General features: G+C 46.6%; 2 protein-coding genes across 3 annotated transcripts; one reads left to right on the plus strand and one right to left on the minus strand.

Annotated features, from left to right (window-relative positions):
* Positions 1–21: 21 nt before the first annotated feature.
* Positions 22–6,256, minus strand: LOC136962065 (lysine-specific histone demethylase 2). Of its 2 annotated transcripts, none has more exons than XM_067255691.1 (21): positions 6,114–6,256; positions 5,653–5,786; positions 5,407–5,528; positions 5,203–5,292; positions 5,001–5,112; positions 4,778–4,891; positions 4,645–4,683; positions 4,352–4,544; positions 3,800–3,984; positions 3,527–3,697; positions 3,346–3,420; positions 2,987–3,121; positions 2,665–2,836; positions 2,435–2,562; positions 1,978–2,109; positions 1,805–1,879; positions 1,593–1,709; positions 1,378–1,503; positions 1,025–1,147; positions 787–939; positions 22–669 (listed from the first exon to the last, which is right to left on the minus strand). In XM_067255691.1, exons 1-21 carry the CDS (start codon positions 6,127–6,129, stop codon positions 586–588), a joined length of 2,496 nt encoding a protein of 831 aa, XP_067111792.1. In that variant the 5' UTR covers positions 6,130–6,256; the 3' UTR covers positions 22–585. The 2 variants fall into 2 exon arrangements, with proteins under 2 accessions (XP_067111792.1, XP_067111791.1); XM_067255690.1 differs by having other exon boundaries at positions 5,653–5,798.
* Positions 6,257–6,497: 241 nt separating this feature from the next.
* LOC136962552 (cilia- and flagella-associated protein 69-like) lies at positions 6,498–13,463 on the plus strand. The gene is made up of 23 exons (XM_067256345.1): positions 6,498–6,614; positions 6,766–6,825; positions 6,944–7,009; positions 7,317–7,426; positions 7,515–7,591; positions 7,694–7,792; positions 7,981–8,133; positions 8,345–8,522; positions 8,625–8,748; positions 8,828–8,876; positions 8,963–9,084; positions 9,194–9,458; positions 9,869–10,033; positions 10,181–10,296; positions 10,386–10,504; positions 10,582–10,663; positions 10,752–10,944; positions 11,187–11,324; positions 11,406–11,482; positions 12,601–12,798; positions 12,933–13,019; positions 13,103–13,207; positions 13,290–13,463. The coding sequence occupies exons 1-23, from the start codon at positions 6,498–6,500 to the stop codon at positions 13,461–13,463; spliced, it is 2,874 nt and encodes a 957-aa protein (XP_067112446.1).
* Positions 13,464–13,917: the final 454 nt, after the last annotated feature.

Raw genomic sequence — 13,917 nt, forward strand, 5'->3', positions numbered from 1 at the left:
AGTGCATTCTTACTGCCAACAGACAGTTGCATGTTACTTTTATTACACATTATAAATACTCAGGCATTGTGACAGCTGACAAAATAACAGCATAAATACTCAAACACATGGTAACCTAATTAGGATACAATTAAATCATTATGATATAAAAATTCTATAAATTATCAGACCTCAGGATTTCATCCTGTAGGTAAAAACACTAGACAACACTACAAAACATTTTTATTTGGTGTTTCAAAACTTTCATTCCTATCTCAAACATGCCATGTGATAAATCACATCAGAAGTGCTACAAAGAAGTACGAATTTGAACATTATACCCAGTTGTCCATTTTAGTTCATAGTTTTGGACATAAATACAGTGACAGGGTTCTCGGTGAGTGTCTCATTATCTATAGGATGTTGTCAGGCAGTCAGGTGTTTATTGTGAATTAGGTCAATTCCTCACTGAATCCTGCCTTCGCACAAAGTACAGTAGATTGAGTGAAGTCAAGAAAATCTTGTTTTATCATGGTGGTAGGTGACAAGTTGATGTATAAATGTTTCAAAGGATTCAAGGCAGGGTTACGAGGCAGGGTTTCGAAGTCACAAGGCAGCTATTTTACTAGCTTCCCGGACCCCACTCAGATAGGCTCCTGTTACTGTCTGAGGAAAGTGTCGATTTGTTGCCTGCAAACAGAAAAACAGCTAATATTAACACAATAAATATCACCTTCTTATCTGGAATTTTCTCTGAGGAATATAACCTTAACAAATGCATGTAAGTAACAATGATAAGAGACTAACCTCGCCAGCAAAAAATACTTTTCCCTGCACATCTTCAGCAATGACATCATACGCCTCACCACTGCCCCCTGTCTTCACAAAGCTGTATGACATCTGAGACCACGTGTCTTTGCTCCAGCGTGTAACAAAGTGCTTCACCGGCTCTGGGACTTCCTGTCCACAAACACAGGAACAAGAAAAGTGTGCTTAGACAGTGTAGACTGTCTGGTGTGTCATTTCTCTTGACTGTTGGTCTCACCTGGTCCTTGAAGAGTTCACGAAGCACCTTCATGGCCTCCTCCACCACCTCCTCGTCTCCCATGGCGATGATGGAAGGCACAGCATCCCCGGTGATCACAGACATCAGGACGCTCTTCTGTCTCTGTGGAGTGGGCCATACATCACTCTTATCTGGCCTTTAGGATTCAGAATTGACTTCATGGCCCAGTTTCCCAGACATGGATTAAGCCTAGTCCTAGCCTAAACTTTTTCAATTAAGATCTTCATTTAATTTGTCCCTGACTTTAGCACCTAGGCTGAATCCATGTCTGGGAAACTGGGCCGATACGTCTGTCGCTGGTAAGTTAATACAAACACAACTGGAACTCAAACCTGTGGATCCATGTCATAGAACACGCCAAACATCCCTCGCTTCTCTGGACGAGGAGGAAGATGACCGAAGTAGTCTGCTCCTTGGATCTTGCTGTCCCAAAATCTATATGGAAACTGTAGTGCAATCTGTAGGCACGTAGAAGACAAGTTCTGCTTAGGCTGCATGAACTAGTTCCCTGTGTTGTCTGTAAACAAGTCATTTTTTATCCACTTACCTTCTCAATTATACCTGCTCCAAGACTATGGATGGCTTTCAGCTTTCTTTCAGGAAGAGGAGGGATAAATTGAATTGAATTTGTTTGAAGTAATGTCAATGGGACAGTAACGAGGACCTAGAAAAAAGACAGAACACCAGATCAGTGTCAGTGTAATGTTTGAACAGCTGAAGTACAAAAGGGAGTGAAGTGAGAAAAAGATAAAATCCTACTTTCTGTCCTGTCCACTGAGCACCGTTGGAGGAGGTAACCTTGACAACATCTCCTGAGTAGTCGATAACTTGAACCTGAATTTAAAACAAACAATTGTTATTGTTACTTTTGCTTTAGGTGCATTTATATGTTGAGGGGCAACCAAAAACTGAATGGAAGTTGGGAGTCCTACTGGGTTCCTGAGGCGGATGTCAAGGCCCTCTGAGAGTCTGTTGAGGATTGTGGAGTAGCCGCTGGTTAACAGAGTATGGTCTCCGGAGAACTGGGCGAAAAACTCATTGTGGTCCCAGGATCTAGCGGACACCTGCGAAACGAGTACATGTAGCCTATGTGAACTGGTTAAACTCAGAGTGCGAATTATACAATGACAATCTGGGGGGTCAACTTCTTCTCCAGGGCATAAAGTAATATTTACAATTACAGGTATATAAATGTATCGACCCCTCCGACCTGTTGTTTTTACCTCTTTTGGGGGGGGTCCAAGTCTTAATTAGGGGGGGTAAAACCCCCCCAATCCCCCCCGTAATTCGAACCCTGGTTAAACTCACTCCCACAACCACGCCAGCAAAGAGCTAGCTTTTCGGCGGCGTAGCTGGTTAGTAGTCTCACTTGTGAGCTCATTTTCAGACCTGGTCCAGTGTGCTTCCACAGGCGTACTCCAGGTTACTGAGGTGGAACTGAAGTACCGTCTGCTCCAGCTCGCTGAACTGGATCCCAGACTCCTGAAGGAAGTTCTTGTAAACCTCCTGGATTTTTTCTGAGGGTGACATGTTTTCAATCAGCACGGCGCAAAAGTCGATTTAATATGGCCACTTATGTTTGAATTGACAGTCTGTGTTGGGGTTGTGTGGCAGCTCACCTCCCAGGGGCGTGTCCTGGTGCTGAGACTTGTCCTTCCTCCACTCTGAGATCACATCCAAGATGGCGTTGAAGTGGAAGTCCATGCGCTTGTCGATGGCCTGGTCTGTGGCCCTGCCTCCCTCCTGGAGAAGATCACACCTCTCTCCCAGGGTGTGCATCTTAATTCCCAGCTGCACAAACAAGAAGGAACAAATGACGAATGGAAAACAATGCTGGCAACGGTGACTCCCCACCCAGCTGACAGGGAACAGGAAGCGGTGACGCAGTGACGCAGGATCCAGGTGGGTTACAAAAGCTTGGAAAACTTCCACAGCACACACCTGCTCACACATCAGCGCAATGGGGTTGTTGATGCAGCCGTTCACGATCTGAGCCCCACGACCAACGTTGATGCCGAGGGACGTATCATCCCAGACCCGACCTCCTATTCGGCCCCTCGCCTCAAGGATCACCACCTACGCAAGGACAACCATCCAGGGTCAGAGCAGAGACTAGCAGAAAAACTCAGTCCCACTGGCATGCATGCCAGTGGACAGCACTTGTTTGACAGCAGAAATCAGAGATTTCCTGAAAAGGGGTTTAGGCTGGTGTAGGTGCACTGGGCATGTGTGAAGCCCTCTGTGACACTGCTTTAAAAAAAGATACAAAAATAAAATTTGATTGGATCTTAAAAGGTTACCTGCATGCCAAAATTCTGTAGCTGTCTTGAAGCGGCCAGGCCCGAGGCCCCTGCTCCTATGACGATCACATTCTTCTACAATCATAAAAGTGACACAACAACATCAGATACAGGCCACAGCACAAAACTAGAACATGGTCCAAGGCATGGTAGAAACCAAGGGTCAAACTGACACACTCACGTTGTGGTATCTTTCCGGGAGAAGAGCCTGTTGGACGGAAAGAACTCCTGTGTTGATCAGCCCCTTCCTGGTCATGAAGTGGAGAACTCTGTCCATCTCCTGCACGCATCGCACCCGTACCAGTCCTCGCACGATGATGTGAGGAGCACACTTCTGGGGAGTCAGCACTTCCTGGACACAAAGCTGTATATTTACTACGAGGCCCTCTTATACTCCAGTAGGGTTAGTAGGCTTTGAGGTGCGGTGGACATCTTTAGAAAGCGGTGTGCGTACCGTGCAGTCCCTGTGCCAGGAGGCCAGGATGAGGTTGCGCAGGGCCAGGTACATGGTGGGATCTCGAGAGAACTCCGGAAACTCGTATAGCTCGTCCAGCTCCATCATGTCTGGTCGCACACACAAGGCCTTACCGCACTCGTTGGGTTGGTAGAAGGGCTGGAAGTACGGACACAACCCTGGAACTGAACATGTTACAGAGCATAAGAACGTCTGACTCACTGGACCTGTTGAACCATAGCAGTAAACCAGACACAAACTTACATTTACATTTAGTCATTTAGCAGACGCTCTTAACCTCACCGCTACAGAATGTAGGTATGGATCACTGTACTACACTACACCTCGAGGGTTAAGGTTGGTTTAGGTACAGTTCTACAGGCGTATGTGAAGCCCTCTGTGACACTGCTTATTAAAAGGGATACACAAATATAATGTGATTGGATTTGATTCTACATTACAAGTTGTTTCTCCTGACCGGTTTTCCCATAACATCATGGCACTGTCCAGATACTGCACTGTGGGTGTATCCTCTCCCTCCTCCAGACTTACTCTGGGGCTGGACGGCCCTGCAGTGATCCACCCTCAGCTCAGCCAGGCACTGGTTGCTAGGGGACCCGGAGGGGCTCATGCCTACACAGTCTGGGTAGTAGGACAAGAGGAACGGGCTGGCAGGGCTGTCCTTGAACAACGGGGGCAGGATCAACATGGAATGCCACCAGCTGTCAGTCACCTCAGCCACTCTCTGTGGACGACAGGAGCGACAAGGCAAGAGCATGGTAGTGTCCACGAAAGGCTCACAAGTATTACACAACCAGAAGATCATTTGTGAAGCTCTTACTCACCAAATCCTCTGGTAGAGAGCACTGGTCTTGTCCTTCAGTCTGGGAGCGTGAACACAACACAAAATTACATCAACAAAGCATGTCAACTGACAAATTGACGATTATCTGTGAACTTTGACGTCTTCCCAGTCACCTTGACGTTGTTGAACTTCATCCCACAGCGATATGTGGCCGCTAGCGAAGCAGTGAGCTGGATCTCCTTGGTGAGTTGACGCCATTTTCCACAGTCTGCCTTGGTGCACTGGACCTGGAAACCGGTCGTATGGGGAGGAGTTTTATGTTTACAGTCAGTGTGATGGAAAGTACGGCACGGTGATTATAAATGTTTTGAGTGGCAGGATGGCAGCCGTTCTCACCCAGTATGGAAGCTGCTGGTCGGCCATGAAAGCTTTTAGACTAGGCTCACTCTTCCCATTTCCTGTCCAGACCTTTTTCCAGGAAGCGTATGTCTCGTAGCCATCTTTGTGACTGGAAAACCCAAGAAAACAAAGTTGTAATTACATTTAGATCAACATCTGCGTAAACAAATTAGATATCTTTTTTGGCTATATACGGTACCTTCTGTAGTAATGATCAAAACACTCATTGCAAAAGTGCTCTCCACAAGACAAGTGGTACCAGCGAGATGTGTAGCCATTTTTTGCACACCTAAAATAAATAATAGTCTATTTGAAAACAGTTACGCAGTCACAGAAATACTCTCGTAGAATATGTTCTCTCTCTCTTTCAAGGTTATAAAACATGTAGAGGTGGAAACGATACCTCTCAGACGCACTGGCAAAACACACTGGGTACGTGGCGCTGCATCCAGCCTTCTCACACTTCCTGTACTTCTTATCACACTGGTCATCCTCTTCCTCTGTGTCGGTGGACTTCCTTTTAGTCTTCATCATATAATATACAAATTAATATACACTATAACATGTAGAACATCAGTAGTTGCAATAGGTATAAGATGGACCAATGACAAAGCAAGCTACTCAGTGTCACCTGAGTATCCGTGCATACCTGCCCAGTAGGAGGGTTGTTGCTGCGCTTCACTCTGACGTTGCTCTGCCTTCCAGAGGAGCGTAAGGACTGGCCATCTCCCGGCGAATCCATCGCTGCTGTTCTCTTCTTGGGCCTCTTTGCGCCGGATGCATCTGGAAATTGATCTTATGTTGCATATTTTATTATAACGGAATGCTAAAGAACTTTAGCCTACCACCGTTTTTAACCAATTCACATAGCGAAATTAAATACCCTAATGATTGGCACAATCAGGAACATATCAGCATATCAGGAACAAGGACCAAGAATGAATTATGTTCATTCTACGCAAATCACAAGTTCACTGATTTAGTAGTTTGCAAGCAAATGTGACAAACGCTAGCTTGGTTTACAGACCATCCTCAGCCTAGACGAGTTGGCGATTCAGAACTGTCAAACAACATTCTCAGTGCATGCACTCAACAGAGAAAAACGCTGACCTGCATCCGTCAGCATTGCTGTGCCGACTCTCTGTTTTTGGTTATATATTTTAATCAGCCAGGACGACGTCTTATTTATTGAATAAATGTGTCTTTGTTGTTGTTTTAATGTGGAGAAAAATCAATGCGACGCTGTTATCAAATCCCACTTCCGGTGTAGAAGGGAAAAAGATGGGCGTTCCCTTCTAGTGTTTTGACGTCTCCTGCTTTCCGTAGCAGATGGATAACCATAGCAACGAATACATAGGTTTGGTTGTGTGGAAAGCCAAGCACTGGCCGTTCAGCAGTAGCAATGTACTTTTCTTTACTTGTTCTAACTATTTGCTAGGTCGCCTTTTATTTTATTTGTGGTATGCTTTTGCAATGCCCACTTCAGTAACCGAAATGACTCAAAGTCATTGGATGACAACAGCAAATGGATCCAAAGTCAAAGTTCATCGCAGAAAACCTGAGATTCCACTTGTCAAAAATATTGGAACGGACAGCAGTGACACGCTTGGGGTACCGGATATCAGTGTCTCTCCTGCAGTATTTATATGTATTCATGTCTTATAGTAAAAATAATAGTTCGTCTACAAAATGTGATGCATTTAAATGTCTTATTTCACATGATGACAATAATTCAGCTAAATTTATTCTTTTTCTTTTTAAGGTGGTCCCCAAGCCGCTTGAACTTAGTCGCGTAATTAATCTTCTTGAAGATCCTTTAACAGTAAGTCAAAGTATATCTTCACATTTGGATTCTAAAACTTTTTTCTTCAATAGACTATACTGTTATCAACAATTCACATTTCTAGCTAACTTTAAAACGAATTTCTTTTTTTCTGAAGGGTAAATTGAAAGAGAGGCATCTATTTGTGTTCAAGAAACTATTGAAGAAATGTCAAAGAGGATTTGTATCCTTTTACTTCCACATTTTTACTACCTTGATTTCTCTTAAATAACATGTCATGGTTTTGTTATGTTATTTGTGATGTTCTGGACGCAGGCGCTGTTAGCATAATGTCTTGTTGACAAGGACTGAAGTGTAAGCTAATTCCCAAGATTCCAATTTAACAGCGTTGTCTATTGCTTTCTGTGTCAGCATTTTCCTTGCACAGAAATAGCCAGTATAATTCACTGTCTGCCTCAGTGAGGTGACATACTGTTTTTTAAATGTATTTCATCGCATGTTGGTGTATGTCCTTAAATTAAAATGTCAAGCTTTTGAAAGAACTCGCTGACATTTTTAAGATTGTAAACATATGTGCGGAGAAGTCTAAGGATCAGCCTGAATATGCCTCAGTGCTCTGCGACTTCCTGAAAGCGTGCAGGTAACAATCTGTTTCAGCCTATTAAAAAAGTGATCTGTTCTTCTCATGATATCCATCTCACTCTTTGCATCTGACATGCTTTCTCCAGGCTTCCCTTCCTGAAGGAGAAAGTGTCTGATGAGATCACCTATGCACCTGCTGTCAGAGAGTGTATCTCTCAGATAGGTATGAAGCGATGTGAATCTTCCAATTGTATTTATTTGGTTTATTTAATGTAGTGCTTCTCCAAAAGGTTAACAGTCAACCAGTTTGTTTCTCTACTGACAGGGTACCTGATGAGAGTGCCACATGCTGAAGTCAGACACGAGATCTGTGACTTTATCAAGTCGTTATACAGCCCTGTGGAATCTAAGCAGTCAGTGGATGGTATGGACTGGCTCTCAAAGATAAAAGCTATTACTTATATCTATCTCAACAAACAGTATATATTGACATTAAGTAAAGTGATCTAATTGCATTCTGGCAGCCTGTGTGCATTTCACATTCTAAAACCTGTCTGAGTTGATGTAATATTGGGGTCTAAAGAAGCGTGTGGAAATGCTGTGTTTCTGCAGGGCCGCAGCCTACAGCCCTGGGCTATGTAGTGGGTCTGTTGGAGCAGAGTGGCCTGGCAGAGACCCTGGTCCTGTCCACCTCCCTGCTGGAGAACCAGCCGTCTGTTTACAGGCAGGTCCTACAGACTCTTCAGAAGCTGACAGGCTCTTCTGGTAAATACCAGCTTTCAGCCACAAGGATGAAAAAAAAAGAAGGCTATCAAGCAGATTAACTCCTTTGTTAGATTAAGTAGCTCTTAGAATAAAGCAGTTCTTTAAGGAGGACCAATCACAATCTTGACATTCGGTGTCCCGCTGTCAATGTCAATGGTCCTATTTTCTTATAATTGCACCTTGTTGCTTATATTTGTTTTTTCTTCCTCAGATGTAAACTGTGGCCATGTGCTGAAGGCTCAGGGGGCCCAGATAGTCTGCTTCCATATGAATGACCCAGACCCAACTGGACAAATCCTGTTCCGCTCTTCGGAGATCTTGTGGAACTTGCTAGAGCGAGGCTGCAAAGACGAGGTCTCATCTCAGCTAAGAAACATGGACTGTATTGTGTGGGTGGTTCTATTATACAGTACTTCATGGTCAGTCATATCATAAATAAACTACATAAAAGGCGGTTTAAATGTTAATTTTGAATTGTGTTTGAATTGTAGGGCTCTGAAAGAAGCCTTTTTGAAGCTGCTGTTAAACGGCTACCGGCATTATGATTCTCAACTCAGGAATGACCTGCTCGTGATCACAACCCTCATTGCTGAAAATCCCAAATCTCCACTTATTGTAAGTGTTGCTCTGTGACAGAAGGAGGTTTATTCTCATTTTGGATTGTTTGTTTTCTTATCACTAAATTTTCTTACAGGAGAGTTTATTTGCCAAACACCTCATTATTATTGGCACATTTCCAGAGAGTGAGTAACAATAAATGGTTCAGAAATAAAAATACTATTGTAAAAAGTCTGTATACATTTTAAACAGATTATGTTTCAATTTCTAGTGAAAAGTCACAACCCTTTAGTCCAAAATCTCAAGCTGTCCTACAATAATGAAGATTTTGAGATGAAGAAGCTGCTACTGAACTTGTTTGTTGTCATGTCAAAGGACCTGTCTGCCCTGCAGGTGAGGTGTTTGTTTCCCCACTAAACCCACGAGCTGACTGTAACACAACTACTAAAGCAGGTTTTGCACCTGAATAATTGTCCTGAACTCGCGTTCTGTATCCTCCTAGCTGTTCAGAGAGGGTGGTGTAATGGTGGCCCTGCTCCTGCTGGTGAGGCCCCCCAGCCCCCATTCCGGGGAATCTCCGGGGCCCCCCAGCCCCCATCCCGGGGGCCCCCCGAGGCCCCGCCACTGGACCTCCGTCCAGCAGGAGGAGCTGCAGCTGCAAGCCCTGGCCACCCTGGCCAGCGTGGCTCCCCTGATGCAGGAGGAGTACGTGAGCTGCAAGGGCAGCACCTGCCTGCTGCTGCTGCTGGAGTGGTGCGCTGAGCGGGGTGAGATCTCCCGGGGGCTGGGCAGGTGCGCTGAGCGGGGTGAGATCTCCGGGGGCTGAGCGGGGTGAGATCTCCGGGGGCTGGGCAGGTGCGCTGAGCGGGGTGAGATCTCCGGGGGCTGAGCGGGGTGAGATCTCCGGGGGCTGGGCAGGTGCGCTGAGCGGGGTGAGATCTCCGGGGGCTGAGCGGGGTGAGATCTCCGGGGGCTGGGCAGGTGCGCTGAGCAGGGTGAGATCTCCCGGGGGCTGGGCGGGGTGAGATCTCCGGGGGCTGGGCGGGTGCGCTTTGCGGGGTGAGATCTCCGGGGGCTGGGCAGGTGCACTGAGCGGGGTGAGATCTCCCGGGGGCTAGATAGATAGGCTGCTTGTTTCCACTGCTCACAGTCACTTGACTTGATCTGTTCCCCACAGATGCCTACTTCGGCCAGGGCCACAGTTTCCACGGCGCCGGGGGGCGGGGCAGCAAGATGGCTCAGATGCGCTACTGTGTGAGGCTGCTGAGGGCCATGGCTTCCCTTGGCAACGAGGCAATCAACCAGGGGCTCTGTGATCAAGGAGCCATCAGCCAGTTGCTAGGTACTTCAGGAGGAGGGAAACTCCCCTTATGGAAACATGAAGTTTATGTCAGTCTGTAGGAAGATAATTTTTCTTAGGAAGATAACAAATAGTCTTACAAATAGCTACTAAAAGGTGTTTCTGTAACCTTGTGGTCTGTGTTCTCAGGGATTGTGATGCAGATGGTAGAAAGCCCAGAGGAAGAGGATGTTGTTACCCTGGAGATCAAGGCTGATATTCAGATAATCTTATCAGCGCTGTGTGAAAACGATCTACACAGAAAGGTAGAGCCTGTGACAAAACCTAAGATGATAACTGATCATTAATGTTTTTGTTTGATAACGTAGTGTTTATTATTCCTGTTGCGCCACAGGAATTGTTTGGATCTGAGGGAGTGGAGATGACGGTGCATTTCCTCAGAATGAACCCAGAGAAGTTTTCCAGCGGTCTTGGACACAACATCCTCATCCTCTCCACGGTGGACTGTGTCTGGTCAGTTCACAGACCCACAGAATCGTATAAACTTATTTTGCAGCTGTGTAATATTGTATAATTCCTGTATGACCCAGGTCTTGTATTGTGGGGTGCTACACGACAGAAGATTACTTCCTGGTCAAAGAAGGAGTGTTTCTGCTGCTGGATCTCCTCCACGTAAGAACCTTCCAGAAGGTTCACACAACGTCAAGCTCAGCCAAGCTTCCCTGTCCTGTACCGTGTTGTGATTCTGTCTCCCATGCAGTCGAGTCCCGGCAACATGCGAAGCGTGATCCTGGGCACCCTGCAGGACCTGTGTGACAATCCCAAGACACTGACTCATGTCCTGGCGTGGCGGGGCCCAGGGGGGCTGCGCTCCGCGGGGCTGCTCCTGCAGCTCTGGAGGCAGGAGGAGGAGGAGCTGGAGGTTAGCCGAGACCTGCATGGCAGGATAGCAGGTGGGGTTTCCTGACACAGGGGCGTAGGTCTGTCTTCAACACGTCCCACCCATGATCATGAAACCTAGGGCCCTGCCTTGACAGCTACAACCACAAAATAGCACACAGGCTAAGCTACTTAGTTTTACGTAGACTTGAATTCTATGAAAAGAAAATCAAGGTGACAATAAATGATTATTGAAGTAATAATTAATAATCCTCAAAATAATAATTGTGAGGATGTTTTCCCTAATGATGCCCAGATCCCAAGAAGCCTGTTCTGTACCGCCACCAAGAGGAGAGTTCCCACGTGTCTATGCCGGCTAACAGACCCAGCCCAGCTGTGATGGAGGTGTCTGAAAACCTGCGCTCCAAGATCTACTCTGTCTTCTGTAAGATAGGTAAGGAACACCTTGTTTTTCAAGACATGGTTGTGGACTGACGTCACAATGAGAATATTGTCTAACAGTCTCTTCATGCAGGGTTTGAAGGTCTAGATGGATTGTCAACAGAGGATTACATCACTCTGAGCATTGTGCACAGATACCTGGACTTCAAGGTAAACATTCTGTAAAGCTGGAGAGCAAAGTAGTCTCACAGTGTGGATGTTTTAAAGAAAGCTTGACGGAAAAGTGAGTAAGAGTGGGAGGCTGGTGTGGTGGTGATGAGGCTGGTGTGGTGGTGATGAGGCTGGTGTGGTGGTGATGAGGCTGGTGTGGTGGTGATGAGGCTGGTGTGGTGTTGAGGCTGGCGTGGTGATGAGGCTGGTGTGGCGGTGATGAGGCTGGTGTGGTGGTGATGAGGCTGGCGTGGTGATGAGGCTGGCGTGGTGGTGATGAGGCTGGTGTGGTGGTGATGAGGCTGGTGTGGTGGTGATGAGGCTGGTGTGGTGGTGATGAGGCTGGCGTGGTGATGAGGCTGGTGTGGCGGTGATGAGGCTGGTGATGAGGCTGGCGTGGTGATGAGGCTGGCGTGGTGGTGATGAGGCTGGTGTGGTGGTGATGAGGCTGGTGTGGTGGTGATGAGGCTGGTGTGGTGGTGATGAGGCTGGTGTGGTGGTGAGGCTGGCGTGGTGGTGATGAGGCTGGTGTGGTGATGAGGCTGGCGTGGTGATGAGGCTGGTGTGGTGATGAGGCTGGTGTGGTGGTGGTGAGGCTGGCGTGGTGGTGATGAGGCTGGTGTGGTGATGAGGCTGGTGTGGTGATGAGGCTGGTGTGGTGATGAGGCTGGTGTGGTGATGAGGCTGGTGTGGTGATGAGGCTGGCGTGGTGGTGATGAGGCTGGCGTGGTGGTGATGAGGCTGGTGTGGTGGTGATGAGGCTGGTGTGGTGGTGATGAGGCTGGTGTGGTGGTGAGGCTGGCGTGGTGGTGATGAGGCTGGTGTGGTGATGAGGCTGGCGTGGTGATGAGGCTGGTGTGGTGATGAGGCTGGTGTGGTGGTGGTGAGGCTGGCGTGGTGGTGATGAGGATGGTGTGGTGATGAGGATGGTGTGGTGATGAGGCTGGTGTGGTGATGAGGCTGGTGTGGTGATGAGGCTGGTGTGGTGATGAGGCTGGCGTGGTGATGAGGCTGGCGTGGTGATGAGGCTGGTGTGGTGATGAGGCTGGCGTGGTGATGAGGCTGGCGTGGTGATGAGGCTGGTGTGGTGATGAGGCTGGTGTGGTGGTGAGCTGCAGGTCGGGGAGGTGTGGGATGAGATCTCCAGAGAGCTGACCCTGGAGGGACTGAGACCGGTCACCCCAGACATGGAAGCTCTGGACACCATCGCTCAGATGACAGAGGACACGGCAAAGAGGGTGATCGCTGAGCAAGCCAGAATCCTGGAGAGACAGGCAGACACAGACATCCATGAGGAGAAGGCCATGTACACAGAGGTGAGAGAGCACATAGCTCTGTCTGCCATGTTTGTGCGTATCTCTCTGTTATGTTATTGTAGGGGGATGGGAATACAGTGCATTTTAATAATAAATGCGTCGCTGCATCTTAAAGATGTCTTTTTATTGAACAGATTAGCTCCAACTGGAAACAGCGGAAGCTTATAGCCCAGTCATGGGACCATTACGTTGCCAAGACATCACATTACAAAATTCTGAAGGTACATCATCACACTTCATACTGATTTGTTCCCACAGTGTTACTATGATGGTGATGTGACGGATTACTCTGGTTTTTCTTCAGGAATCAAAAGCATTACAGGAGAAGTCTATTGATGTGTCCAGACCTGTGACAAAACCAAACGGTTCTGTATTTCACTCAACACAGGTCCAGGGGTTGCAAACCACGGTATGTGAATTTGTATACTGAATTGAAATTGTTATAAAAAAAATACTGCTTTTAAAATGTTAACGTGTGTGTGTGTGTTTAGACCTTTTCTGGGCGAATGATAAACATCCAGAGCACCCCCGCCCATCTGACAGGAGGCCCGCTGGCCGACACAGAGCTGGCCCTGGAGAGATTACCCATCCAGGGAGGGGCCCTGCAAACAGTCCCTGCTGGGGCCCCGGACCCTGAGTACTTCAGCACCGTGTCTGTCACATAAACACTCTTATCTGTGCTTCCTTATCTCATTGTGTGTGATGATAACAACTTGCATTATCTCCAGTTTTTATTTGTTGTTACTAAGTGTTAAAATCAGAAGTAACAAACTCATTGTAGCTCAACTTAGGAAATCACATTTTCTGTAAATTCTGTGAAATCGATTAAAAGTACACAACATTAAATGTGAAAATATCAGCTCTTATAAGAATAAAAACAAGATGTTTGAAATTGATAAAAAACAAAAACACAAAAACAAAGCTTAAGTCGACAATGATTATATTTCTAGAACTGAAGTTTGAGTGGGTAAAATTATTACTTTCAACAAGTAAACACTTGAAATATAAATGTTATTTGTTAGAGACTAAATAATCACAGAGGTATTTCAAGGTCATAATTTATTTACTGGATAGCTGTCACAACTGGCTTCATTACATTTACATTACATTTAGTCATTT

This window comes from Osmerus mordax, chromosome 18 (assembly GCF_038355195.1).
Source record: "Osmerus mordax isolate fOsmMor3 chromosome 18, fOsmMor3.pri, whole genome shotgun sequence".
Classification (NCBI taxonomy): domain Eukaryota; kingdom Metazoa; phylum Chordata; class Actinopteri; order Osmeriformes; family Osmeridae; genus Osmerus; species Osmerus mordax.

Excerpts from the sequence above, each read along its gene's own strand:
- LOC136962065 (XM_067255690.1), bottom strand. Across the intron at positions 5,293-5,406 it reads TTTGCCAGTGCGTCTGAGAG|GTGTGCAAAAAATGGCTACA; the intron begins GTATCGTTTCCA and ends TATTTATTTTAG. Across the intron at positions 3,122-3,345 it reads TACAGAATTTTGGCATGCAG|GTGGTGATCCTTGAGGCGAG; the intron begins GTAACCTTTTAA and ends GTCCTTGCGTAG.
- LOC136962552 (XM_067256345.1), top strand. The coding sequence starts at position 6,498 with ATGACTCAAAGTCATTGGATGACAACAGCAAATGGATCCAAAGTCAAA. Across the intron at positions 11,483-12,600 it reads ACAGATACCTGGACTTCAAG|GTCGGGGAGGTGTGGGATGA; the intron begins GTAAACATTCTG and ends GGTGAGCTGCAG. Across the intron at positions 13,020-13,102 it reads CACATTACAAAATTCTGAAG|GAATCAAAAGCATTACAGGA; the intron begins GTACATCATCAC and ends GTTTTTCTTCAG.